Raw genomic sequence first — 25052 nt, forward strand, 5'->3', positions numbered from 1 at the left:
GAGAAGCTTGCTGCTTAGTTCTAGTTGGATGGTTTTTCAGGCCTATTCTGATAGAGCTACTTGCTTAATTTGGGCAATGACAAATTTCTCAGGGTGGAAGAAATGGTCAAAACAGAAGGTGAATTGGTCACCGTGAAAGAAGTACCCAAAATTGAAGATATTCTGATCAGGATCCCTTTGCATACCCATGGAAGATTGGAAGTGGCACTAATAGTCTGGGGGCGGCGATGGTGTTCTTCAGAGGAAGCTTAGCAGTAGGACATAAGGCTGATGTCAATTCTGTAGATCCCCAACAGGTATGCGATTGCATTTACGTTGTACATTATTATCGTTTGCAACTTTGCATGTTGTGAGAATTGTGTGGTGAGCGTAACCTATGAATTGATCGATGTGTCACTTGAAGGTTAATTGGGATACTCTTGGTTCCTCCTTGGGTGACCGTAAATATTGAACTTCAGGTTTGAATAGTGATCACTTTGGTATAATGGTACTTGAAAACACAAACGAAAGCAAAAAAGACAAAAAGAAAAGAAAATGTGCTAGTTGTTTAAGTGTATGGATGAGAGCTTGCGACTAATTTAAGATTTCTCTCTAGAATTTGTTGAGATATGAATCATAACTCTCATAACAAAAGAGTGATAATTATTTAGGTTGTGAAGTTGAGAGCTTGTGAGTTTCGGATGTAGTTTGGGATTCTGTTTTAAGAATTTGAGCATGAGACATGAGAGACCCTATATGCATTTGAGAGGCAAATTCATACTTCGTTGTAAAATCCTTTTGCTTATTTTCTTTCCTGGCTTAGATTCATTATTTTCTTGCCTGATGTATTTATAAAATTCAGTTATATAACCGGCTGCACATGCATGACAGCTTCTTGGAATAGAACTGATATACAGGGACTGTAGAGGTTGTGTCTGTCAACTTGCCTGTTATAATAAACTAGTTAAAATCAACTTGATCTTGGATGCAGATACCTCAACCTCTTCAATCGTTGCTTGTCGAAAAATAAAAAAACCCTCTTCAATCGTTTACTTTCCATATGTATTTTAATTCATTTGATTGTGATGACCATTGGGTGTGCATGTCAGCCAAATTTGAGGGAGTACCAAACTGATTATCCTTAGTTTATTTAAGGCTTAACAAATACTAAAACGTAGTTAACTGTGAAAAGCCAATACTAAACCCTTTTGTATTGTTTCCTGTAAAAGATTTAAATTTAAGATCCAGATTATACTCTCTGTTAATCATTTCTCTTTTGCTCTAGTCTCTCTGTTGACTTTCAAGGCTCAAAAGTTCTCTGCATTTCTCTTCTGTGAGCATCAAACAATTCAAAGGAGATAGAAATTAAGGTACCACCTTGCAAATCAGTTCAGTTCATCTCGAGTACGTCCAATACTTTCCTTTCCTGGTTGGCTTTCTTTCATTCTTTCTTCGCCTTGCGTATTCTGTTGATCGAGTTATGTCTTATTTCCGTACGTTGTTTCCTTGTCAAGTTTGTTATTGCTTACCTTGATTGTGCATGCTTCCTCAGTTCATTACTCAAAACAAAAACAAATCCTTCCTTGTCCTTCTGACCTTTGGTCGTTTAAAACAAAAAAATGGGAGCTGTTGTTTCTTCAGTTCTTGGAAAACTAGCAGAGTACACTGTGGCACCGGTTCTACGACAGTGTGGTTATCTGATTCATTATGAGAGTAACGTTGCTCATCTCGATAGTCAAATTGAGGCGCTGAATGCCGAAAGAGACGGCGTGAGATTACAAATTGATGCAGCAAAGAGGAATTCAGAGACTATTCTTCCCGAAGTTGAGCTCTGGTCCGCCCGAGTGGATCAGACTATACAAGACAAGGAGAAGTGATTTGTAAAGGAGAAAGTAGCAAAGCGAACGTCTGGCTGGTTCCCCAATTTGAAGATCCGGCATTCCTCGAGTAGAAAGCGAAGAAGATGGCTCCAGATGTCGATATCCTCTCGATAAGAATTCGACGCTGTAGCCTGCGCTGCTTCTCCCCCAGAGCTCGGAGTTCAACCCACACAGCGTTCTGACTTCTGAGGACTCTAATGCAATTGTAGCCAACTTGCATGAAGGGAGCAGTTCCTCGGAGACATCCAAAATTGTGAGCTTTGAATCAAGAAGATCAACCATTGAGGATGTGATGGAAGCTCTGAAAGGGAATGATGCCAATCTGATTGTCATATGCGTCATGGGCGGAGGAGGCAAGACAACAATGGTGGGTGAAGTTGTTACCAGAGCAAAAAATGGGGGGGGGGGGGGGTCTATTTAAGGAGTATACAAAGGCAGTTGTCAATGACAAACCTGATATAAGTAAGATTCAATCTGATATTGCTGAATTTCTGGGCCTGAAACTTGAAGAACAAGGTCGAGAAGCAAGAGCAGCTAAGCTACACGAAAGATTATCTGTTACTAAGGGTGTTCTGGTTGTACTAGATAATGTTTGGGAAACGCTGGATCTGCTGGAAATAGGGATTCCCAGTGATGTAAAAAGTTGTAAAATAACATCACGGAACCAAGATATATTAAGTGATATGGAAGAAAGTAGGAAGACATTTCCGATTGGTGTTTTGCCCAGAGAAGATGCATGGAGTCTGTTTAAGAAGATGGCTGGAGCTTACATTGAAGATGACGCCGATGGCAGAACAGGTACTGAAGGAATGTGGTGGGTTACCAGTTGCAATTTCAACTCTGGGAAGTGCACTACGACGGAAAAAGAAAGCTTTCTGGAAAGATGCACTTGGACTGTTACAGGAGCCTTTCAGGGGAGATATTGAAGGAATGAAGAAGAATGTGTATCAGCCAATTAGGTTGAGTTTCGACTTTCTGGAAAGAGAGGAGGCCAAATCCTTATTTCTCCTTTGTTGCATATTTGGAGAAAGCACTGATACACCCGTTGAGGAGCTAATGGCCCATGGATTCGGCCTTGGGGTCTTTCATGGAATTGATTCAGTTGAAGGAGCAAGGGATCGTGTAGAAGCCTTGGTTGACACACTCAGAAGTTGCTATTTATTGTTGCACAGTGAAAAAGAATTGTGTGTAAGAATGCATGACACGGTGCGTGCCGTAGGCTTAGAGATGGCCTCTTCTGGGAGTTCTGATGGCAAATTTCTTGTAAGACAAGGAGTGGCATTGGAGAATTGGCCCCGGTCACATATTTGTACTTCACTGATAACCAACAAAAGAACTCATGAGCTTTTGTGGTTTCAAGCACAAACAAGCGCTTTTACGAAGAAGTGAGCCTAGACGCAGTGAAGGGAGTGGAAGATCTTAGGGTCTTAGACATCTCAGATCATATTGAACGTGATGGTGCTGTATTCGGATTACGAACATCATTAGAATCACTTCCGCAACCTATGACAAACGTTCAAATACTATGTCTAAGGGGATTAGGACTTAGATTGACAGCAATTGGTATGATTGGGGTGCTACGGACACTCACAATACTCCGCCTGGCTAGATCTTCCATAGAACGTGTACCTGAAGAGTTTAAAGACTTGTGCAATCTAATGTTGTTAGATTTGACCAGATGTTATCAACTTAGAAGCATCTGTCGAGGTGTCATGTCAAGTTTATCCAAACTAGAAGAATTCCATTTGTGGGGTAGTGTCAGGAACCGGAGTCATGCCCGGATTGCTCGACTCTGGTCGGAGCTACTGCAGTTGCCTATGTAGGCTATGTTGACTAGCGTAGAAAGCGCATTCCCCTCGACTGTTGAAGCTGTTGCAGAAAGCATGCACTACTTGTTAAGCTTAAATGATTTAGGCTCTCTATAGGGGATACCGACACTAGATTGGATCGCCTTTATCCTGCAATTTATCTGCAGGACAACGTGTTGATATTTGAAGATCTTGGCGCAGAATGGTCTCTTCTGGGGTTCTCTGTGTTGCTGAAGACATGCCATTTTCTAGACTTGGGAGAGGATAGTTTGTTCCATCCTTTCAATGTGATAGATACAGAGTGCGGTGCAAACTTGAAGGATCTTCGGGTCCATGTCATGCTCTGGAATATCTCGTAGACTTGACGTGTACTGAAACTACTCCTGTAGTCTTTCCTGTCTCGACCTCACTTATATCACTAGCTAGTGTAAAGAGACTGAAGGAGATTTGTCAACATATATGCAAAATAGATTGCAGAAATTGGAGATATTACTTGTGCGCAACTGTTCTTTGCTACAAAAGATTTTTGAAAAAAGGATATCGAGGGCTAATGAAGGATCAAGGGAAACACCTTCAGATATTTACCAACCTGATCAAGCAATGCTACACATAAGCAATCATGTCATGGATTTCAAAGTTTTTCAGCATCTAAAATATATGCCTGTCATTGGATGTGGCAGTTTGAGACAAGTGTGCTCTTCTTCCATAGCCAGAAGTCTTGTAAACCTCAATGATCTGTATATCACAAAGTGCAACAAATAGGAAGAAATGGTATCAGCAGAAGAGGTTAAAGAAGCAGAGGATAACATGTTCCCTCAACTCGGAAAGTTGACACTTGAGGATCTACCAAATCTTGTAAGTTTTTCTTGAGGCAAATATGCTTTAGATTGGCCATTCATGGAAGAAATAACTATTGATCACTGCCCTGCAATGAAGAAATTCTCTCTAGGATCGCTTATTACCTCAAGGAGATCAAAAATGCATATAAACACATTTACGTTATATTCATCTGATGATGATGACAGTACTTATAGAGAGCTTAAAATGAGCAGGCCAGAAAAGCCTGATTTGAACTTTTAGATCCCCAACAGGTTCGTAATTGCACTACATTTGTTCAGTTACTATCGTTTGTAATTTTTACTACTTTTGGTGCCTTATCAATGGAATCTCACTAATTAAAAGTCGCATGTGTCTTATTTTTCAGATTAGGATACATTTGCATATCAGCACGTCCAGCAATGAATCTGGTTAGTTTCATTTCATTGGTTCCACACTTCCACCAAAGAGTTATAAATTCAGAATCTGGTGCCTACCAACAATTGCTCAAGACTTATGCCTACCAATTAAGTTGTGTGATTAAAAACAAAAAAAAAAGAGTTAATTTACTGAAAATGATTTAAAAAAACGAAAAAAAGGTGCGACATATTTGTTTACAGTAACTGGTAAGATGATATATATTTCTTATTGTTTATCAACTTTTATTTCATTTAAAGAATGAATTTATTAGCTTTATTTACAATGTACTATCGTCTGAAATTAGCTAGTAATTGATCAGTAGTGTGGATTGGCAACCAAAAATATGCAGGGACTGCAATTAGGTGAACAACCTATTTTCCCGGTCGCCAGGGCGTGTAAGTTTGTGTAGTAGGACGTGTAAGTTTGATATCAGTAAGTGACTTCTTGTCAAGAGATTGTTATGTGCGAGAGAGTGGCAACACTGTCACAAGGTTTACGTTACCAGAATCAAAGATTTCGAGACTGAAAGCAGCTAGTAACTGAGTAACGATAACTGCATTGGCACAAATGAATTTCACCCTATATCTTACTTGCATATAGATGATGAAAGTAGTGAAACTGACAATCACAACCTGTATATTATGATCAAGTTATTAGTTATATATGCTGGGACCAAAGTCTTTACCATTTTGTATTCTTTACATGCTGAATCATCTTTGATCTAATAACCATCCCACCTCGCTGTAAGCGCCATCTTTACCTCCTTTTACTGAGTTCTGCTCACTCTCGCCTTAAGCTTCTAGTTCACATAAGTTATAAACTGGGCCGTGGAGTTTCAAGCTTTTGGATATGTTCATAGTATTACCGTATCACTGACGGTGTTTATATAGAATGTAAAAATGAAAACTTTGGCCTGATTGCCATATTTGTGAAAGGAACGAATGAAGTGAACCGCTACACTACACAAAGTTATATACTTTCATGAAATAAATAAACATTTCATGGAAAACAACCAACAAACATTTAGATCATGGATTTCAAATTCTTTCAGCATCTTACATTATTAAAGGTCTGGAGATGTGAGAGTTTAAGAGGAGCGTGCTCGTCTTCCATGGCCACCTGAACTCCTGTGAACCTCGAAGTACTTTCAATCGGGAGCTGCTACGAGATGGAATAACTAATAGCAGCAGAAGAGGGTGAAGAAGCAGAGGATAATAACAATTTCCTCATCTAAAATCTTTGACACTTGAGGGTCTGCCAAATATCCTTAGTTTTTTCTAGAGGCAAATATCTTTAGATTGGCGATCTGGAAATGAAGAACCAAATCTCATTGTCATATGCATGAATGACAATGGGATAGTCTCAAATTTGAGACTACAGTAAAGTTTATAGTCCCAACTCCCAAATTAAATGATGTGGCATTGGCTGTATCGTTTTGATCTTTTTTAAATTTGAGGTACTAAAATTTCGAAATAAAAAAACGTTAAGTATGAATGACTTCCTCTATGTAATAAAATCATAAAAGTTCAAGAATTCAAATTATCATAATGAGATTGGACATTCAACCTCGCAAGCAATCAAATGTCTGGTAATAAACTGAAAATATGCGTTTATTGTGCGCCGGAAACCTCTTCCGGTCACCGGAAAGATAAAAAAATATTTTATAATCATGGTTCATAGAATCTTTTGAATGTGGTCATCCGAGACAAGTTTCAATAGATCAACAATATACATATATTGCTTACCATGTCCGTCCTGCAATCCCTCACAGTAATAGAACTAATAGTAAATTAAGGAAGAGAAAACTCCATGATTGGCATTTGGCAGCTCGATCAGAGCATAATTGACTATCAAATAAGTTTGTTCTCTTCAACTATTTAGTCGGTGCAAAATCATGGGATCCATGTGCTTTCCATGCTTGGTCAAACTCACAAACCTCTAAAACAAATCACTTATGTAATCTCCTTGCCCTTTCTATCATCTTGTGTATGGACGCAGAATCATCCCCTCCAATTATACACAACCGACACTTTCTACTTAGTTCAGTTCAGGTGAAAACGAATGAGAAGACCTTCAATTATTTTGTTCTGGAAACCTTTAGTTACACATGACATGTCAACCCCACAATTGCTAAATTTTGGGACGAGTTGAAGGAGATTGTGAACAGAGAATCGGGGAATTGAACTTTCATGGGGTTGTCTTTGTCTATAGAAAGTTGTTCACTTGTTCATATATGATGCTATTTGTTATGGTGGCAATGTTAGGCAGATATCACCGAGAGACACCAACAATCCAAATTTCTACACTGAAATGCCAAACTCAACTGCAATGATCTTGGCCTTGTCTATGTTTTTATGGTTTTTTTTTCTTCTTCTTCTTCTTTTTTACTTGAGAATTATTGATATATATTTGAGATATAGGAGACGAATGACACGTATGTACATAAATAATACAGCCTCAAAACTAAACAGCGTGATACAAATTGTAAACTCGAATACTTATGGAGAAACATGACATTTTTGAGGTTTCACGAAAATGATTTGAAAAAAGTAAGTTAACTTCAGTCGCAAGGTATCATTCACCTTAGATCTATCACCACAATTAGATTATGTATTTATATTCAGAAATGTGGAATGAAAGCAAGATCTCGATGAAGAATGAAAGAACAGCTAGCTCATGAATATTCCATAATACTAAAAAAACTAGCACATAATATTAATACAAATTAATGGAGCTGTCTGCAAAGTAATTGCCTTTAATTAAAAAAATAAACATAATAACAATCATGATAAAGTCGGTATTTACTAATGAATGAAATGCTATCTAATTAAGAATATGATAACAAGCACCAGCAAAACCCTGCAATTCCCATTCGGTTGGTTCATCACCGGCGCCGACGACGGAACTCGTAAATTCCGGATCCCCAATATCCGCACCGACAAAACAAATTGCAGAGAATCCAAAAGAGGATTACGATCCGAACCGAAGAGCAACGACGAAAGCAGCAAGTAGTTCTATATATAACAAGCCCCCACATAATAGAACAACAAAAGATATCATCTAATAACAATCGTATAATCAATCTTCTTCATTCTGGATGCGTAACAAGAACAGGAACATAGAACATATAACCTTCAATTCCGATCTTCACTTCTTGTTCTTGGGGTAGTTCAACGAGTCGTAGGGCCTGTAAGTTTGCGGGAGAGTGGTGACGTTGTTGGAGCTCATGAGCTTCCTTAGCTCAAACCGGACCTTGAAGAAGACATGCCTCCAGCTGCCTCTGTTGTCGGAGCCGAGAATCTTGGTCTCCTCCTCGTTCATCTCCAGATCCTGAGCGAAGATGGGTTTTCTGGACAGAACCCAGGTCCAGCCCCAGTCCCACCATCTCTTAATGGAGCCGCCGGCGTACTCGCCCATGGCGGAGACGGACTTGGACCGCTGCATGGCCCATGAGGTGGCCGGCGAGGAGATTGGCTGGAGCTTGAGGGAGAGAGAGGACAGCCTCCGCCGGAGAGCCGGGGCCTGGTCTAGCCCTGAGCCCTGGGAGACGGGTAGGGCACCCTGGCTTGTTGGCATTCTCTTCTGGAGGCTCTGAACAAAGCTCATGATGAAGAAGAAGAAGAAGAAGAAGAAGAGAATGAAGGAGGAGGGAAATGGGGGGTTTGGTGGTGTATATGTGAGAGGTTGTGATCAGAGCTCCTCCATAACAGGCTGTTCTTATTCCAAGTTGTGGGGGCTGTGGTGGGGTCCACGTTCGTCTTCTTCTCCAGAATTGATTTACAGCAATTTCTCTTCTGTGATGGGGGGGGGGGGGTCTTTTCTCGGATCCACGAGAACATATGGTTCTTAATTTGGGGGGTCAAGTGCTAATTAGAATAAGGGTTCTTAATTGAGGGGGTTTGAGTGCTAATTAGAAATTAGGGGGGGGGGGGGGGGGGGGGGGGTTGAGTGATAATTAGAATAAGGGGGGTGTTTCTTAATATGGTGTACAGGTTTAATTTAGCTAGAGTCACAATTAGTAATGTTTTCCATGAATATTTTGGATGGAGAAAAAAAATTATTAAAAGTGACGATTTTATAATTTCAAAAGACAATTTTCTACTTTAGCAATTATAGATTGAAAATTATATATTTATATGGAAATTAAATTCATTATTTAAATTCCTCAATTGAATTCCCCACAAAATAGGTGTCATTTGCAAATTCCTTTCAAAACAATACTCTTTTTATATTTATCTCTTTAATTTATTTCAAACTTTATTAATTTATTACAAACTTTAAATTTCACATAAATATAATTAAACAATAAAATTCGCAATTAGTAAATTTCAGATTGATGAATTTAAGATTCATCATTTATAAAAGTCTTATAAATTTTATAATTTCTTTAACCAGACGTAGTGAATTCTCAACTAATTCTTTCACTATACCAAAAATAAGTAAAAAATTATATATAATATATATGAGAATAGTAAAGCACCTACTCATTAAAGAACAAGTGTGAATTTTTTGACTCCGCTTGATCAAGAATAACTTAATTGTATGGGTCATTAAACTAATGAAATTATTCATTTTCAAAGCTATTTCATGATTCATACGAATGTTTTTCTTGTTGGTTCGACTCATCATCTGACAACTAATAGAGCTGAGTTTGCTAAATTGGTTCAAATAATCATGCACGTTGAGTAATCTGGGTAAGTTGGCTTTGCCTATAATACTTAAGAGACATAAACAGTATCAGTATAATGAATTTTGGTAATGAAAATCATAAATTATGGGAAAATAAATTGTTTATATATATATTAATAAATAATTTAGTTGATGCGCCGTTCGTTTTGGCCGTTATTTCCGGCTGGGACGGGATTGTTGGCATTGTTGCTTACCCAATGATTACCAAGACTCGCAATCATTAAACATAATACACATCGAATCCTTCATAACTACCACAAAGCAAAGCAATAATATATATCGCGAGAATGTCTTAACTTATCGTATCGGCCAGAAAACGTGTGGGGAGAAGAGAAGAGAAGAGGAGCCAGAGTGTGATTGCAGGGTCCACCTTTGAATTGTCGGTTGTAAAGTCTGGATCTGCAGCTTAATCATTTGCATACCTTCCCTCTCCTACATTGCTTGCATTGCTGTCCATCAACCACAAATCATAATGCTTACACCATGATATGATATATACGACTAGTAGTACAACCTGCAAACTTCACGACACTGATGACAGCAAACTTCAAACTTCAAAGCCTTGTGGACTAATAATTAAAATGGGTAGTACGTGTATTCTAATGCATTACATTATGTAAAATAAGTTCTCATTTGCAAACTCGAATGGTAGCTATGCATCATTTCGTTTTATACTTTCGTTTTCCGCAATTGAGATCTCAAAATCAGAAATTGGAATGATGTATCAACTATCAAACGTGTTTCATAACCATTTTCGTGAGTTGATGCATGTAATATACGATAGGAACACCGTGTCGGCCTGTTGGAGAACTTGGCTAAAGGAAAACTGTAGTTGCACGATAGGAAAGATCATTTGACTATAAGGAACCAAAAGGGTGGCATCAAACACACTTGTCATTCTTCCATACTAGATCGACTCTGTTCTTCTTACATATCATCTCTCAAGAAAAGGGTGCTCTTCCCTAACTGGAGTAATGGAGTTGTTACTGCAGCTGCCAAAGTGCTGCTTCTGCTGCAGTTAAAAAGTTGGACGTCAAAAAAGGCCTTGGGGACGGTTACTAGTGACGAGTTTTATCATCTTTGATGCAATGAAACCGAGTATGCATACAAGGTTATGTGAGTGGTTCGTACTTTGGAAATCTTCCCATCTGTGACCTATTAATGGAGAACCTCCCCGGCGGTTTCTCCATTTGCCACCAGTAGTAGTACCAGAAATATTGCTTATATATAAATTCTTTTTGTACCTGCCTGAGAGTCTTGAAGCTTGAGGAATACGTCATTTAGTTGTGAGCGAAGGAAGTATACGGTTGTACAAGACTCAAATATTCATCTACGGTCAGCAGTATAGATTTTTGGAGCTGAAACAAGTTGCGGAAGACAGCTATTGAGGTAATCAGATCTTATTCAATTTCAGTGATAGCTTTCTAAACGATACTGAAATCATTCCAAAACGATGAGGATATCGTGTACTTAAATTATGCCTGCGACAACTATCACGCCCAACCTCCATGGTCGAATGCTAGAGATCACCACACAGATTGACATCATTGGGCATAATAAGGAATTCTGCAACCCATTTTCTCTCACATGGTGGCCTATTTCGGTTACTGCACTGTAAATCCTCTAGACAAGCTAGTGTTAGATGCTACAACTAAAGGAAAGACTTTCTTCTCGCTGTATTGAATCTATATACCATTTATCTGACAATTAAAGATATCTGCGTTTGCTTTGAAATGCCATGATACTCTGGTTCAGCAAAGCTGCAACATCTGATAAATTCTACCTCAGAGGCTTCATGTCCTTAGAAGCCCTAAGCTCATTGACTACCAGTCGGAGAGAATCATCAGAGAGTATTAACCGAGACAGAGCACCTGTGCTTAACCCCAGATACTTTGCTGCCTCTGAGACAGAACCATCAACTGCATAAAGGAGGTCCAACAGAGCTTGCATTCCGAAAACAAACTTGGCATTGTTGGGTCCAATTTGATTACCAACATCTGACGTTCTAATGGAAGATGATTTGGGAAGAATTTGAAGAAGCTCACGAGGAGGGGAATAACCTTCGAGATCCACAGGGTTCCTGACTTTGAGAGCTATAAGAGTACGTAGGCGAGCCAATGCTGAGGCACGATTCATGTGCTGTGATCGGTCCTCAGAAGCCTGTGCAACAATACCAGTAGGGAGGTGCTTGAGGCGTACTGCAGACTCTCGCTTGTTGCGGTGCTGACCTCCTGGCCCTGACGTCTTGAAAGTGCCCATTTCACACTGGCTCAACAACTCTTGGTCCGTAGATTCCAGATATCCTTTTCCACCATCAGTGGTAATACTATTGCTTCCGTATTTAGAGCTTCGTATGAAAAAGATGGCATTGCTCTTCCTGTCTTCTGGCAATTGTGGTTGCTGTTGAGACCACCTCCACCAGGTTAAGCTACTTTTTCTCCGTATGTTTAAGGTGGTGAATGGAGAAAATCGAGTTGATGAATCAAGAATTACAGCTGCTGCACCACTACTTGTTCTGGAAAACCCTAATGCTCTAACAAATGAACACGAATATGAGCATGAACACGACGATTTCCACAATGATCCTGCCATTACCATTCTCAAACCCTGATAGACAAGTTCATTCAAACATCAACACATCGTCATACATTACATTTTACATCGTCATCAACAAATCCTGTTATTTCTTAACAACTTCTTCTTTTTTGTTCCAGTTTTCCTATCCTCTCTTTTCTTTTGTCTATATCTATATTAAGGTGAAACTACAAATCAGAAATCAAGGTACTCGAAACTTCAGTTTTTCAATAGCATCAAAAGTAATACAAACCGCAAATAAAAGCAACTACACAATGCAACAAAATATTAAGTTGAAGAATAACAAAATACTCTTGTCAACTAACCTATGAATCATCCGCGTACCATGCCAGACCAGGCTACAAATCAAGCTCAGCCTCCCCAGTAGTGCCAACACTGACTTCAAATGGCCAAGTTCCCAATCCTCAGAAGCCCATCTTAATCAAAACCAGAATCAGAAATCAAAAATCGAAACCATTACAAATCAGATAGGGACACGATCCTCAAATTCCAAAAATATACAAAAGACTTCAAGAATAAAGCTTACCTCTACTGCCTGGATGGTTGGAAACAACAAACCAACACAAGTAAGAACTAAAAGTTTGGAGGCAGAACCAGAACAACAACAGTTTCAGAGCAGAAAAGAATGATTGGAGAATAGAGTGGCTAGTGGTATATAGCAAAATGAGAAGGTAAAAGTGGGCCTGGGCTAATATTAGTGTAAGACCCAATAGGCCCAACTTGACGTATATAACTCGCCAACGGTGTCGTTTCATTTGGTTCTCTTCTGCTTGTGGCTCAGTGTGTGGTCTGTTAATGGTTGAAGCTTCTTAAAGATCTGAAAAGACTGAAGCTTTCGCGGCAGAAAAGCTGAGTGAGTGTGAAAATGGAGTACAGGAAGCTCAAAGATCAGGTTTTTACTTCGCAACTCAATCGAATTTCCTGATTTAACCTCAAAGTTTGGAGCTTTAGATTCCAATCTGATCATATTCGTAGGATGATGATGGAAATTCAGCTGCCGGTGAAGACATTGAGAATTTACGAGGAAAGCCGCTATCTATTGGTAACTTTGATTTTCTGTGCTCTTAGTTTTGATTACTTTGAAATCGTAATGTGATGAGTTGGATTTTGGTGTTCATGTGAATTATGTAGCGGCCAGTTTGGGAGGGGGACCAGTCGACCCGAAGTGGAAGCGAAAGTAGGGAAATTTTATACTAAAGCATTGAATTTTGGTTCTGATTGAAATGAAGTGTTGTTGTTTTGATGTGATTTTGGGTTTGTTGTTGTTGCAATAGGTCAATGGTTACTCTGGCTTTGACTGTTCTTACAAGTTCACAAGCGATACTGATTGTGTGGTCGAAGCGAGCTGGCAAGTATGAGTATAGTGTTACCACTGCTAATTTTTCGGTGAGGACTGAGGGAGATTTGTTTGGCATTATACTTTTAAAGTTATGTAGTAGTGTCATTTTTTAGGTGACATGGGTTTGGTTGTGTTTTGGGAAGTAGGTGGAGGCTTTGAAATGTTTGTTGTCGCTTGCTGCTTTGGCACGAATCTGGAATAATGAAGGTGTTACTGACGATAACAGGTCCGTCTGTTAAAATGTACAATGCTATCAACCATGTTATAAGAGACTAGTCATTTGCAACAAGTATTGAATATCCAGCAATGATACATGATAGACGAGAATGTACACGATTTTGTTACAATTTGTCTTGACCATTTATGTTAGCTGTGTTATTGATTAGGTTGAGTACAACACTGGATGAAGTTATTGTATACCCAATTCCTGCATCACTTTACCTAGTCAAGAATTTGCTTCAGGTTGGTTGTATGTTTTCTGTTTGTTTCAATAAGGTTGGTCTTCATACTTCCCGAAATGTGATTGCTTTAACCGTTTATTATTATGTGGCAGTATTATATATTTGCATATGTGGATGCCCCGGGTTATCAAATACTAAAGAACCTGAACATCATCAGCACTGGGGTCCTATACAGAATTATACTCAAGAGGAAGTAAGTCACTTTTACATTTTATGTTTCTCTTTGCCATTTTAGGTTATAACTCCCTACACAGAGCTAATTGTTCTAGGTTCATTACTGGAAAATTCTACATAAGATCCCCTTAGAGGAAAATATGACGTAGCTAAGTGGCCTTACTGTACTTGCATCACAGATATAAGCAAACTACCATCATGAACCTTTGTTTTTAACTCTATGAATTGCAGGTTAAGTGAGATTCAGTGGGCAGCTTTCGTAATACTATGTGCAGGGTGCACTACGGCACAGCTGAACCCAAGGTATCAATGATCACTACCATTCTTTTTATTTCATATTGTCTGATCAAAGTTATGTTGAGTAGTCTGTCAACAAACTGTTTACTTGTTAGTCAGCATTTTGAGTCTACAGGTCCTTTCAATAATCTTGATCCATAGTGCTATAAAATGTTTACCCTATTTTGATAATACCGCATCAATTGCATTGAAAAAGTGTATAAGCAACTCAAGTCATTAGAATTTTGGCGCCTTAGCTATATATGGGACTAGAGTGCATTGACATGTTGACTACCCTTTAGTTTGTGTTTTATAAATTTCAGCTTCTCGTAATTCGATTATTTTGGTTTCATGGCGTTGTTTGTGCAGTTCTGACCATGTTCTTCAAACTCCATTGCAAGGATGGGTGATGGCCATTGTGAGTTTTCAGCCTTGTAAACTCTGAATTTCTTTTTTTATTAAGAAATCTTTTAGAGCTTGAAAAATTTATTATGGAGACTTAAATTGTTTATTTGCAGGTCATGGCACTTCTCAGTGGTTTTGCTGGAGTATACACCGAGGTGAATATTTATGTAGACAGTCTCTTCATCAATTCATGTTTAAAGCATTATCGTGGTCACGTCACTCAGCATACGTGATTTGATCAAAACTTGGGGTAAAAGTTGTGCATAATTAGAAATTTGGGTATTCACCGTTTTTAATGAATGGTTGTTAGTTCTGTGACCGCTGTAGAAAATCGATCTATTATGTTTATTAATGCATATGATATTGGCAGGCAATAATTAAAAAGCGGCCTTCAAGAAATATAAATGTGCAGAACTTCTGGTTGTACGTGTTTGGAATGATCTTCAACGCTGCTGCAATAGTGATTCAAGATTTTGATGCAGTAGTGAACAAGTATGTAAAACACTTCTCTATTTATAATCAAGCCATTTTGTGCTTACAGTTATGCCTAATTCCAATTATATTAAACTCTTTCTTCAATATTCAGGGGATTCTTCCATGGATACTCATTCATAACTGTTCTCATGATTCTCAACCATGCACTTAGGTATATTTTCTTTGCTGCAAGATATTGTAGGCATGTTCTATTTGGCATGAGTAACACAAATGAATGGTTTTGATATTGAATGGTGTATGTTTCAAAATTCGTTACTATGCTAATCAAGATTCTTATATTTGCTTTCTATGCAGTGGCATTGCTGTGTCGATGGTAATGAAGTATGCTGACAATATTGTGAAGGTAAGAGAAGGAAATCACGATTTTTACTAGTGAAACCCTCACAACTATACTTTTACAAGCGTCTGAATAGTGTTCTACAATTTTCCCTGGCAAAACTGTTATAACATTCGCTGTTTGGTTTTATTCAACTCATGTGAATTTGCCGTGCTGTGGTTTATTCTATGCATTTTATTTTTCTTTTTAAGTCGGTATGAAAGCTCTCCTACATGTTTTTCCCCTGTAATTTTGCTAGTATTGTTTCCTGTTTTCCAGAGTTACATTTGTTGTCAATATATTGTCTACTATAATTGTTGAAATTACAGATTTGTAACTTCCTGGCATTTTTAGGATTTGGATTTAATTTAGTTATAATCTGCAGGTGTATTCTACTTCGGTAGCAATGCTGCTCACAGCTGTTGTTTCTGTATTCCTATTTGGCTTTCATCTGTCCCTTGCCTTTTTCCTTGGCTCGACGTAAGTTCTCTGCTTGCATGAAATATCTACAACTAATTTATATTCGGCCATCCATTTCAAATATTCATTGTTGTCTGTGTTTAATTCAATTCTCGTATTTCCAGTGTTGTCTCGGTGTCAGTGTATCTGCACTCGATTGGGAAGGTGAGATAGGAATGGTACCATCTCTGGCCAATTCTGCTGTCCATGTAAAGGCGTATGTTACCAAGAGTTTTGTCTTCATTCAAATTTTCAATAGATATATTTTACATCTGGTTAGGTGACAAGAAACACACTTCTGTAATATGTGCTGCAAAATCCATCAATATATGAGTTTAAGGTTCTAGTTTCTAGTACTTGATCCAAACTTTTATCTTTGTAGAAGCACTCGATAACTGTTGTGGATTCTGATGTAACAATTCATTCCATTTGGATAAGACATCCGCTAATTCTTTTATTACTTACTGGTTTTTCTTCCTCAACAAGTTTATTACCTCCTGGTTTGGGTTTGGAATTTAGCATCACTACACATAAATTGCACTGCAGTTGGTTTTTATCTCAAGTTTTCTAGCTTGGAAGTTACCTGCCTAAACTTTATTATGATACTCTCTTTAGAGTTTAGACTGTTCAATTGAAGTAATATTGGAGAACACTCTTGGTAGCTCAAAAACTCTTACGTCTCTTACCACTAGTTATTATTGAAGTGCTGTTAATTTGAATCCATCATTTAACCAGCATCGATTAGTTTTAGAGTTCTAGTAACCCGTCCTTTTGATAGTGTAGCAAAACTATCTCTTTGAAGCTAATCACAAAACAAACAAACAAAATTCAAAAACAAGAAACTTGGCACACCAAATTTCTTGGACATGAAAGATCACTGATACCCATTAATCCAATAGAGCATGTCTAACCTTTACGGATGATAGCACTAGAGTTCATAACTTCAAGTTTGAGCTTTGACAATAGTACAAATGTGCATAACTTGCAACAGTTGCAAGTAATAATTAGACAAAGGAAAAATAAGAAATGAAGAAGGGAGACTATAGCTTCTACACAACAAAGTTACAAGGGCAGGCAGCAACTCTCACCCATGTTTCCAAAATCATGTATATAGTTTTCTAGTTTTACCCTTAAACAAATGATAGAGAATGCTTGGGACAAAAGCCTGCCAAAAGAACCAGCCGTAAAGCCTCAGTATTGTAAAAAACAATTCAACCACTTCAATCGAAAGCAACCCCAATACCATGATATTAAACACTATATAAGTCCATGCATCTCCTCCTTCACATTCATCAACTCTTCTCTTCCACTCTTCCCTCTCATCTCTCTTTGCTGAGCTCTAATGGCTTTCTCTTCATTTTCAAAAGTCTCCCTTCTGCTCTTCATTGTGCCTTTCTTTTTAGGCACTTACTGTCTGGCTCATGAGTTTTCTATCGTGGGTTATTCACCTGAGCACTTGTCTTCCATGGACAAGTTCATTGAGCTCTTCGAGTCATGGATATCGAAACATGGCAAGATATACCACAACATGGAGGAGAAGCTCCACAGGTTTGAGATATTTAGAGACAATGTCAAGCACATTGATGAAAGGAACAAGAAGCTTGATGTTGATAGCTACTGGCTTGGTTTGAATGAGTTTGCTGACTTGAGCCATGAAGAGTTCAAGAGCAAGTACTTGGGGCTGAAAGGTGAAACCCCAAGAAGGAGAGACTCATCTGAAGCAGAGTTCAGTTACCGTGATTTCGACGTAGAGGCATTGCCCAAGTCTGTGGACTGGAGAAAGAAAGGAGCTGTTACTGCAGTCAAGAACCAAGGTTCATGTGGTATGTGCCCAAAATTCACAAACTAGGACTTTGAACTATCATTTACAATCCGATAACATAACATGTCAAATATTCGACAAGCGAAAAAGATACATGATCAAAGATGGTAATGTTATGCAGGTAGCTGTTGGGCATTTTCTACTGTTGCTGCTGTTGAAGGTATAAACCAGATTGTCACAGGAAACCTAACATCGCTGTCTGAACAGCAGCTGATCGATTGTGACAAATCATTCAACAATGGCTGCAATGGCGGTTTGATGGACTATGCGTTTGAATTTATCATTGCTAATGGTGGTCTTCACAAGGAGGAAGAATATCCCTATATCATGGAGGAAGGAACCTGTGAGGAATCCAGGGTAAATATTAGCTGCAGTCACCAATGCTGTGTACATTTTTGGATCAGATTTACCTATCAACTAACTATACTATGTTGTTGACACTTGATTTTGTGATGTTCAGGGAGATTCAGAGGTGGTGACCATATCTGGTTATCAAGATGTGCCTCAAAATAATGAACAAGCTCTCCTCAAGGCCCTGGCTCACCAGCCTCTTAGTGTTGCTATTGAGGCCGATGACAGAGATTTCCAGTTCTACAGTGGGGTGAGCATTTTGCTTAGTGATATCTCCTATATTTCAACCTGATACTCAGGAAGGTCTGAGAATTGCTAGAGGAACTTTACATATTGCTGCATGATTTTTTTGGTTTTGCAGGGTGTGTTTAACGGGCACTGCGGAACTGAGCTAGATCATGGTGTGTCGGCAGTTGGCTATGGAACATCAAAGGGGTTGGATTACATCATTGTGAAGAACTCATGGGGACCAAAGTGGGGAGAGAAGGGATACATAAGGATGAAGAGAAACACAGGAAAGCCAGAAGGAATGTGCGGCATCAACAAAATGGCTTCATATCCCACCAAGAAGAAGTGATCAATTCAAATAGGACATTGTTTTCGAAAAGTCTCTTGCTTTTCTTCCCTGTTGTAATATTTCCACAGTGATGGATTTCCAACTGTGATCTTTCCCTTCAAGTTTATCAATAACATGGCTAATACATTCATGGAAATCACTTCAGATTATTGCAAGCTAGTATCAAGTATCAACATTCATAGCCTTCTTCACTGTTCAAGTCTAAATGATTAAACGAATAATAAAAAGATATATGATTGTTAATGGTCTCTAAAAAGACACAGAATTTATACGACGAAACTATCAAAGTTTTCTTATAGTAAACCTAATTACTGTGGAATACCGGCACTGGATCAAAACTGGTCTCTCCTCTCCCCAGCCCCGACTGGATCAAAACCAGTCTTTCCTCAAATTTTCTTCCAGTATCTGCTCTTTCTACTTCTGAAGTTCACGAATCTTATACCTTCAATCATCTGACCTCCAACAAACGCTAAAATAATAACTGGACTGGGGTATTCCTTATCGACTCTTTTCTTATTGTTCTGACACTAATTGTTATTCCCCCCAAATAAAAGATAGAACAGCTCAAACAAAAGCAATGTATTCACTGCTAAAAAAAGATTTCTAATTTCAAAATTGAAACTAAGAATTAGATGGATTAATTAAGTGATAACCTGCTCACACGCACATATAAAGAACTGTGGCAATTTCCCCTTTTTTACCTTTTTTTTTTCAGTAGAGTATATTTTGAAAGTTCCCATATATATGATCATCCGGTCGCTAAAGGACCATTCATCTACTGAATGACTTAGAATAGAATGGCTCAGAAGTAGTACAGAAAAGAATCAGCACATTATCAACTCAAAACTTCATTGTATTTGAAGACGCAATCATATAATCGTCCTCCAAGAAACTGGGCAACCTCTGGATGCTTCACCTGTAATATTGGGAGAGAAACAGAAGTTGCACAAGATAAATTTAGTGCAGAGAGGAAGAATTGGGGTTTGACTGAACTAGCAATCAGATGCAACAAAACATTACCATTCCAATCTTAAGGGAATCACACTTGAACTGTGCGTAAAGATTTGTCTCAATCCCACGACCCTGTCAAAAGCAACATAAGACATGTGAAATCAATGGGATCAGTACCATTAAAAGTATCTAACACATCCTATAGTTAGCAAACAACAATACCAATCTTAGCTACCACATCCATCATATAAATAAGAACCTACTTCATTCACTCAATTTTCAACATTCAAAAAACTTCATATTCACCATATAGTAGTTGGTTCAACATTTTGATTAGAATCTATAAATAGGCGATGCTAGAGGGTTTTCAGGTTTTTACCATCCCTTCCAAGATAACGAGGTCTGCATCACTGGCCAGGTAAGCAAGCTCTTGCGACACACTAGCAAGATCAATGACCTACAATCAATTGAGAAGCCACAAAATCTACTATTAGAGGATTCTTTTATAATCTCATCTAAACGAGCCTCATAAATTCAACTTTACAACAACTAAGAAATTTCATTTTCTTACCGGCAAATCATTACCCGAGTTGGCAATAAAAAGATTCGTAGTATCAACACCTTTGAGCTTCCCATGGTTGTCCTTCAACTGGTGAATTTCCAATTACATTGTCAGAATCAACCAAGATTTTGAATATCAATTTTTTTTTTAAGTTTTTTTTATTACCTTAGCTAAAATCGCAATCAGTTCATGGTAAGTTATGTCATTGATAGAGGGCATGTCATTAGCAGCCAACACAACCTGCACAACAAGAAAGAGGTGATCATGTCAAAATAGAACAAAGAATTCAGCTCACTAAAATGGCAGGCATAAAAAGCAACTGGAGAAATAAAAGCAGGTCTCTAAATAACATTCCATTTCATGTTGCAACATGAAGAAACAGAAAATTATAGAAAAGTCTTGGATTTATCAATGACATGAACCAGATATATATATTGCACAGAAGAAACCAGATCTGACTGCATACCTGTGTACCACGACGGAGTAACTCTCTTGCAAATGGTAAGATACCCAAAATAACATCGGCACCAGAATTGTCAACAAATATAACAGCCTGTCAGGACAAAAAAAAACACGATTGGTCACTACATAAGAAGCATAGATAAAGTTATAGCCTTTTCCACATATATGTATGGCTGGATAAACGTGAAACTTGCCTTTTTCCAAGGTTTCTTGCTCCATTTCAACTTGAAAGTGTCCAGGTCATCAATAACCCAAGGTCTAGGGACAAGGTTTTGGCAACTAGCTAAGAAAGACATACCATCCTTTGAGAAAACTTCAGCAAGCTTCAATAGTAAGGACAGGACATAGGTCAGGTAACTCCACTGAAAGCTTTAGTCTAATATGTATTTGCATACAAAAAACCATCTTATAATGGATATCATTAAGTATCAGTATGATGTTAGCCCAAATGTAATGATGTGACTGAATCCAAGCAGTGGAGAAGTAAGCCTTAGACTATCAATCAACTTTACGAACACTTTCATGTAAATAATAAATCTGCATACCTGTGCAGAACCAAGATCAAATATATTCCCAGCGAATATCCCTCTAACCAGATTCTCGACCCGCTTGCCTTCATCTTCAATAGCATCATTGAGATCCACCACATTATCAAACAGGGTTATCGCCTTTGCATTCTCCTCATCCTGAAGCGTCCAATCACAACCCCAAACTCCAATTCAGTAAAGTACACAATTCATCACAGCAAACTACTCAACACAACAGTTAACAGATTCACTCACCTTGACTTTCTTGAATATGTCTCTGAACCCCAACTCCCTTAGAACTATCTCCCGAAGTCTGCAAAGTAGCTAAAAACCCACAACCGCAAACCGAAACCCCGGAAAAGAGTTCATACCAACACGACAACTTTAACAACATAACTACAAAACTCAGACAACAAAAAATGAAACACAATGCTTACAATGCAATCAGGCGGACCGCCGTGACTCTCGGGATCCTTCTTCAAGTCCTCAAGCATCTCAGAGTACCTGCAACCCGTAACCATTCAAAACTTAACCAAAACAACTTAAGCTTTGGATGAACCAGTGAAGTTGTGTTTATACCTCTGAGCAAACAATTCAGCTTTAGCAGGAGCATCAGTGACTGTGGCATCAGTCTCAGCTCGGTTCTTGAAGGAAGGGATGGAGTTGAGGAAGAGGTCGATCCAGGCAATCTCAGTGGGGGTTGGCTTGCGGGGATTGTCGGAGGGGAAGCGGTAAGGGATGGTGCAAGCTCTGTAGTTCGATTCGATCGGCGTCGTCAGCAGCGGAAATGCCACCAGCTCTGAAACGCTCTCCATCTCCTCCGTTTTCCGATTCTCTTCCCCCCGACTGTGCTTTTATATGTGTGTGTGTGGCACTGGAAACAGATTCCAAATCTTCTTACTATTTTATACTCTTTCCTCTTTCTGTTTTCATTTTTAGTAACTGCACCATCACACTATAAACGATAAATTTTTACCGTATTGATGCTCGTGAGATTTAAACTTGTGCACTACATCTTTCACATATCTCATGAACGGTCTATATAAATTAGTTTCAAGGATTGATATTGTGTTGTGTATCTTAGATTTTCTGTGATATTTTGTATGTTGATGAACCATCATGTGTGTTTGACCAAAATCACCAAATGATTATGGATTCCTTACCTAACATATCTTGTGCACCTAACCATTTTCTTGATTCTCTGGTATACTCAAGTACTCAACCAACATCTAGCCTCTTTAGTTGTCTTGTTGAAAAGGATTTTGATGATATATTATTATGAATACCACTGATACGTGATACCTTAAGCTCTTGCCATAATATTTGAGGAAGAAATTCATAAAGAAATCTCAAATTAACCTTCATGAAACGGCTAGGAATTGCAGCTCAACATTGAAGTTTAAGTGGAAACTACTAATTAGGATCTACTTCTCAAACCAATAAGCAAAGTGAAAAATAATCAACTAATCAGGTACATGGTGGTGGGATTTGGGTGCCAATGAATTTGGCTTTAACATTGCTGCAAGTTGAAGTGGCTTCCTTCTTCCCAGATGCCAAGTTGAGGTGAACATCTTCAAGGTAAATGTTCTGGCATGGAATCCCTTTGCTACATTCGAGTGCAACCGCTACTTGAGACGATGAGGTCCCTCTTATGTTCCTGAAGTATATGTCACTCAGCTTCACTTTCGATGGCGTCTGCATTTCGTTTATGCATAAATTTAGTGTATGTGAGGCCTAGAACAGAGACCATAAAAGAGTAAACATGCATGTTTAGAGCTTATCGATCACCTTAGAAGCGCATGACCTGAATGGACAATACAGCTGATCGATTATGATGGGGTTGGTCACATTGTTCATGACGATGTTTGTGAATGTCATGTTGGTGGCTGAACTTCTACCTGGAGAGTTAGCCCATGTCTTGATCCTAATACCATTTGTAGTACCTGAAATGGTGCAGTCTTTGACCACAAGCCCTCTAACATCTCCTTCATTCGGATATTTTCCCAAACTTCCCACACTAGAATTACAATCAGATCAATTAGTCTTCATATATACACTAGTTGCATTGAGAATAAAAGAGGCTAGGCATAGTACTGACAGAGAAGTCAAGTATATACCTGATGCCATGACCAGGGCCACAAGCAATGCTAGTTATGGTGACTTGAGAATTCCCTTCTCCAACTGATATGCAATCATCACCAGTGGCAATGTGTGACGAAGAGAAGTACACACTCGAGCTTCGTTCAATGTGGATTCCATCAGTATTAGGACTAGAATCTGGGGCTAGAATTTTGAGTTTACTACCTTTGAAGTAGTGACAATCTACAACAGCTATATGAAAGAACTTGCTGTTCACCGAAGATATGCCCCGGATCACTGTCTTATTCATGCCAACAAATTTCAAACTCTGAAAAGGGAATAACATAAAACGTGTTAAATGGATCATTTAGTACTACTTGTAAATTAGGCCTTCTCTAATCTTAACTAAGAGATCAAGTAATTAAGTGTTTCATATACAGTGAGCTTACTCAAATGTAAGTTGAACTAAATTAAAGAGCAAGGTGTAGAACATGTACATACAGTTGGAAGAAGTTTGCAGTTGGAGTCTTTAGAGCACTTATTGTGAGGCCAGGCTTGAGCACCTTGACCATCAAAGGTTCCACCTCCGGTCAAGGTTAGCCCCTTTGTCCAAGCAAATTGAATCCAACCGCCACCATGTTCATACTTGGACAACTCCGTTGTAGCCTTCAAGTAACCCTGCAAATAATTATTCATTTCTCAAAATCAGACGTCAGTAAATAAACTGCAAAAATGTCAAGCTGATAAGAGGCAGTCCTACATTCACTCGAAGATTTAGAGCCGATACGTTTTCGCAGGGGCCTGAAAACTTAAGAGGGCCAACAATGTATGTTCCTCTTGGTATTATGAGGTGGACTCTACCTTTGGACTGACACGCCTCATTCCACGCTGCAGTGAAAGCCTGCAATTACAAGCACCATTACTAAGTACTCCTTGTCAAAAGTATCCATTGCTGAATTAATATGAAGCTGGGTAACAGGCTTCGGGTATACAAGAGCCATCCATGGCTATAATCTCGATCTATTAACTCGATCCAAGCTTCAACTTAAAATGGACGATTATTTGCATCAAATTTAATAGTAAAAAGTGTTCAAGAAAATAAGGGCATGGAAGAAAGAAGTGAGATCGAACTTTGCTGTCATCGGTTTGGCCGTCTGCTTTGGCACCAAAGCTCTTGACACTAAAAACAGCAGAGCTCTTCGCCTTGCGATCTACATAGATGGTCTGCAAGCCTGAACCTGCTTGTCTTTCTCTGCCAAACACACATTGAAAGAAGAACAAGGAGAGCAGTAAGAGCATTAATCGAACAAAGAAGTAGTCGAGGCTCATCGCAATGCTCCTGTTTCACTTGCTACTCTGCTTGCTTAATTTGCAGTATGAAGTTCCGGGTGAGTACTAATGTTAGCCATTATATTCACAAGGGTAGTCTCTGTGATATCCAGAGTTGGTGAAAATGGCGGGATCAAGAGGAAGGATAACTGCTGCTACTGTAAACTCCCACACTCCCACTACGCCAGTAGTGGTCGTCAACCGCATACGTACTGCGCCAGGTGCTTTTTCTTTTTTCTTTTTTTTTATTATTAGAGCGATAAACTACTCGAAATAATGG

The 25052-nt window shown here is 38.7% G+C and overlaps 6 protein-coding genes, 1 long non-coding RNA gene and 1 pseudogene across 7 annotated transcripts; 4 read left to right on the top strand and 4 right to left on the bottom strand.

The window, feature by feature from the left end:
* The first annotated feature begins 175 nt into the window (after window positions 1-175).
* Window positions 176-1555, top strand: LOC126784977 (uncharacterized). Its single transcript, XR_007671012.1, has 2 exons — window positions 176-296; window positions 1265-1555. It is a non-coding gene; the product is annotated as an uncharacterized LOC126784977 (long non-coding RNA).
* A 43-nt stretch (window positions 1556-1598) lies between these two features.
* On the top strand, window positions 1599-4959 carry LOC126784048 (disease resistance protein At4g27190-like; annotated as a pseudogene).
* A 2616-nt stretch (window positions 4960-7575) lies between these two features.
* LOC126783799 (uncharacterized) lies at window positions 7576-8590 on the bottom strand. The gene has a single exon (XM_050509334.1). It carries the CDS (start codon window positions 8507-8509, stop codon window positions 8051-8053), a length of 459 nt encoding a protein of 152 aa, XP_050365291.1. The 5' UTR covers window positions 8510-8590; the 3' UTR covers window positions 7576-8050.
* Window positions 8591-10470: 1880 nt separating this feature from the next.
* Window positions 10471-12801, bottom strand: LOC126783491 (uncharacterized). Its single transcript, XM_050508967.1, has 3 exons — window positions 12714-12801; window positions 12493-12603; window positions 10471-12199 (listed from the first exon to the last, which is right to left on the bottom strand). The coding sequence occupies exon 3, from the start codon at window positions 12188-12190 to the stop codon at window positions 11372-11374; it is 819 nt and encodes a 272-aa protein (XP_050364924.1). The 5' UTR covers window positions 12191-12199; window positions 12493-12603; window positions 12714-12801; the 3' UTR covers window positions 10471-11371.
* A 162-nt stretch (window positions 12802-12963) lies between these two features.
* LOC126783114 (CMP-sialic acid transporter 2-like) lies at window positions 12964-16549 on the top strand. The gene is made up of 15 exons (XM_050508517.1): window positions 12964-13079; window positions 13163-13229; window positions 13319-13364; window positions 13462-13573; window positions 13673-13752; window positions 13913-13988; window positions 14080-14180; window positions 14393-14464; window positions 14807-14855; window positions 14956-14997; window positions 15213-15334; window positions 15429-15488; window positions 15632-15680; window positions 16039-16133; window positions 16238-16549. The coding sequence occupies exons 1-15, from the start codon at window positions 13053-13055 to the stop codon at window positions 16284-16286; spliced, it is 1047 nt and encodes a 348-aa protein (XP_050364474.1). The 5' UTR covers window positions 12964-13052; the 3' UTR covers window positions 16287-16549.
* An 874-nt stretch (window positions 16550-17423) lies between these two features.
* Window positions 17424-18998, top strand: LOC126782544 (cysteine protease XCP1-like). The gene is made up of 4 exons (XM_050507803.1): window positions 17424-17935; window positions 18056-18291; window positions 18395-18535; window positions 18647-18998. Exons 1-4 carry the CDS (start codon window positions 17455-17457, stop codon window positions 18860-18862), a joined length of 1074 nt encoding a protein of 357 aa, XP_050363760.1. The 5' UTR covers window positions 17424-17454; the 3' UTR covers window positions 18863-18998.
* Window positions 18999-19596: 598 nt separating this feature from the next.
* LOC126782926 (damage-control phosphatase At2g17340-like) lies at window positions 19597-22251 on the bottom strand. The gene is made up of 11 exons (XM_050508281.1): window positions 21944-22251; window positions 21802-21868; window positions 21620-21688; window positions 21383-21523; window positions 21032-21160; window positions 20842-20928; window positions 20541-20615; window positions 20385-20462; window positions 20193-20270; window positions 19883-19945; window positions 19597-19778 (listed from the first exon to the last, which is right to left on the bottom strand). Exons 1-11 carry the CDS (start codon window positions 22177-22179, stop codon window positions 19698-19700), a joined length of 1104 nt encoding a protein of 367 aa, XP_050364238.1. The 5' UTR covers window positions 22180-22251; the 3' UTR covers window positions 19597-19697.
* Window positions 22252-22831: 580 nt separating this feature from the next.
* Window positions 22832-24772, bottom strand: LOC126784734 (exopolygalacturonase-like). Its single transcript, XM_050510227.1, has 6 exons — window positions 24575-24772; window positions 24204-24344; window positions 23945-24121; window positions 23482-23771; window positions 23153-23381; window positions 22832-23059 (listed from the first exon to the last, which is right to left on the bottom strand). The coding sequence occupies exons 1-6, from the start codon at window positions 24770-24772 to the stop codon at window positions 22832-22834; spliced, it is 1263 nt and encodes a 420-aa protein (XP_050366184.1).
* Between the last annotated feature and the right edge of the window lie 280 nt (window positions 24773-25052).

Source organism: Argentina anserina, chromosome 2 (assembly GCF_933775445.1).
Source record: "Argentina anserina chromosome 2, drPotAnse1.1, whole genome shotgun sequence".
Taxonomy (NCBI): domain Eukaryota; kingdom Viridiplantae; phylum Streptophyta; class Magnoliopsida; order Rosales; family Rosaceae; genus Argentina; species Argentina anserina.

Excerpts from the sequence above, each read along its gene's own strand:
- LOC126782926 (XM_050508281.1), bottom strand. The coding sequence starts at position 22,179 with ATGGAGAGCGTTTCAGAGCTGGTGGCATTTCCGCTGCTGACGACGCCG. Across the intron at positions 21,689-21,801 it reads GCGGTCCGCCTGATTGCATT|CTACTTTGCAGACTTCGGGA; the intron begins GTAAGCATTGTG and ends GTGGGTTTTTAG. Across the intron at positions 19,779-19,882 it reads ATTCCCTTAAGATTGGAATG|GTGAAGCATCCAGAGGTTGC; the intron begins GTAATGTTTTGT and ends CCAATATTACAG.
- LOC126783491 (XM_050508967.1), bottom strand. The coding sequence starts at position 12,190 with ATGGTAATGGCAGGATCATTGTGGAAATCGTCGTGTTCATGCTCATAT.
- LOC126782544 (XM_050507803.1), top strand. The coding sequence starts at position 17,455 with ATGGCTTTCTCTTCATTTTCAAAAGTCTCCCTTCTGCTCTTCATTGTG. Across the intron at positions 18,292-18,394 it reads GAACCTGTGAGGAATCCAGG|GGAGATTCAGAGGTGGTGAC; the intron begins GTAAATATTAGC and ends TGTGATGTTCAG. Across the intron at positions 18,536-18,646 it reads ATTTCCAGTTCTACAGTGGG|GGTGTGTTTAACGGGCACTG; the intron begins GTGAGCATTTTG and ends TTGGTTTTGCAG.
- LOC126783114 (XM_050508517.1), top strand. The coding sequence starts at position 13,053 with ATGGAGTACAGGAAGCTCAAAGATCAG. Across the intron at positions 15,489-15,631 it reads ATTCTCAACCATGCACTTAG|TGGCATTGCTGTGTCGATGG; the intron begins GTATATTTTCTT and ends CTTTCTATGCAG. Across the intron at positions 15,681-16,038 it reads ATGCTGACAATATTGTGAAG|GTGTATTCTACTTCGGTAGC; the intron begins GTAAGAGAAGGA and ends TATAATCTGCAG.
- LOC126783799 (XM_050509334.1), bottom strand. The coding sequence starts at position 8,509 with ATGAGCTTTGTTCAGAGCCTCCAGAAGAGAATGCCAACAAGCCAGGGT.
- LOC126784734 (XM_050510227.1), bottom strand. The coding sequence starts at position 24,772 with ATGAGCCTCGACTACTTCTTTGTTCGATTAATGCTCTTACTGCTCTCC. Across the intron at positions 24,122-24,203 it reads CTCTAAATCTTCGAGTGAAT|GGTTACTTGAAGGCTACAAC; the intron begins GTAGGACTGCCT and ends AATTATTTGCAG. Across the intron at positions 23,772-23,944 it reads ACTGCAAACTTCTTCCAACT|AGTTTGAAATTTGTTGGCAT; the intron begins GTATGTACATGT and ends TTCCCTTTTCAG.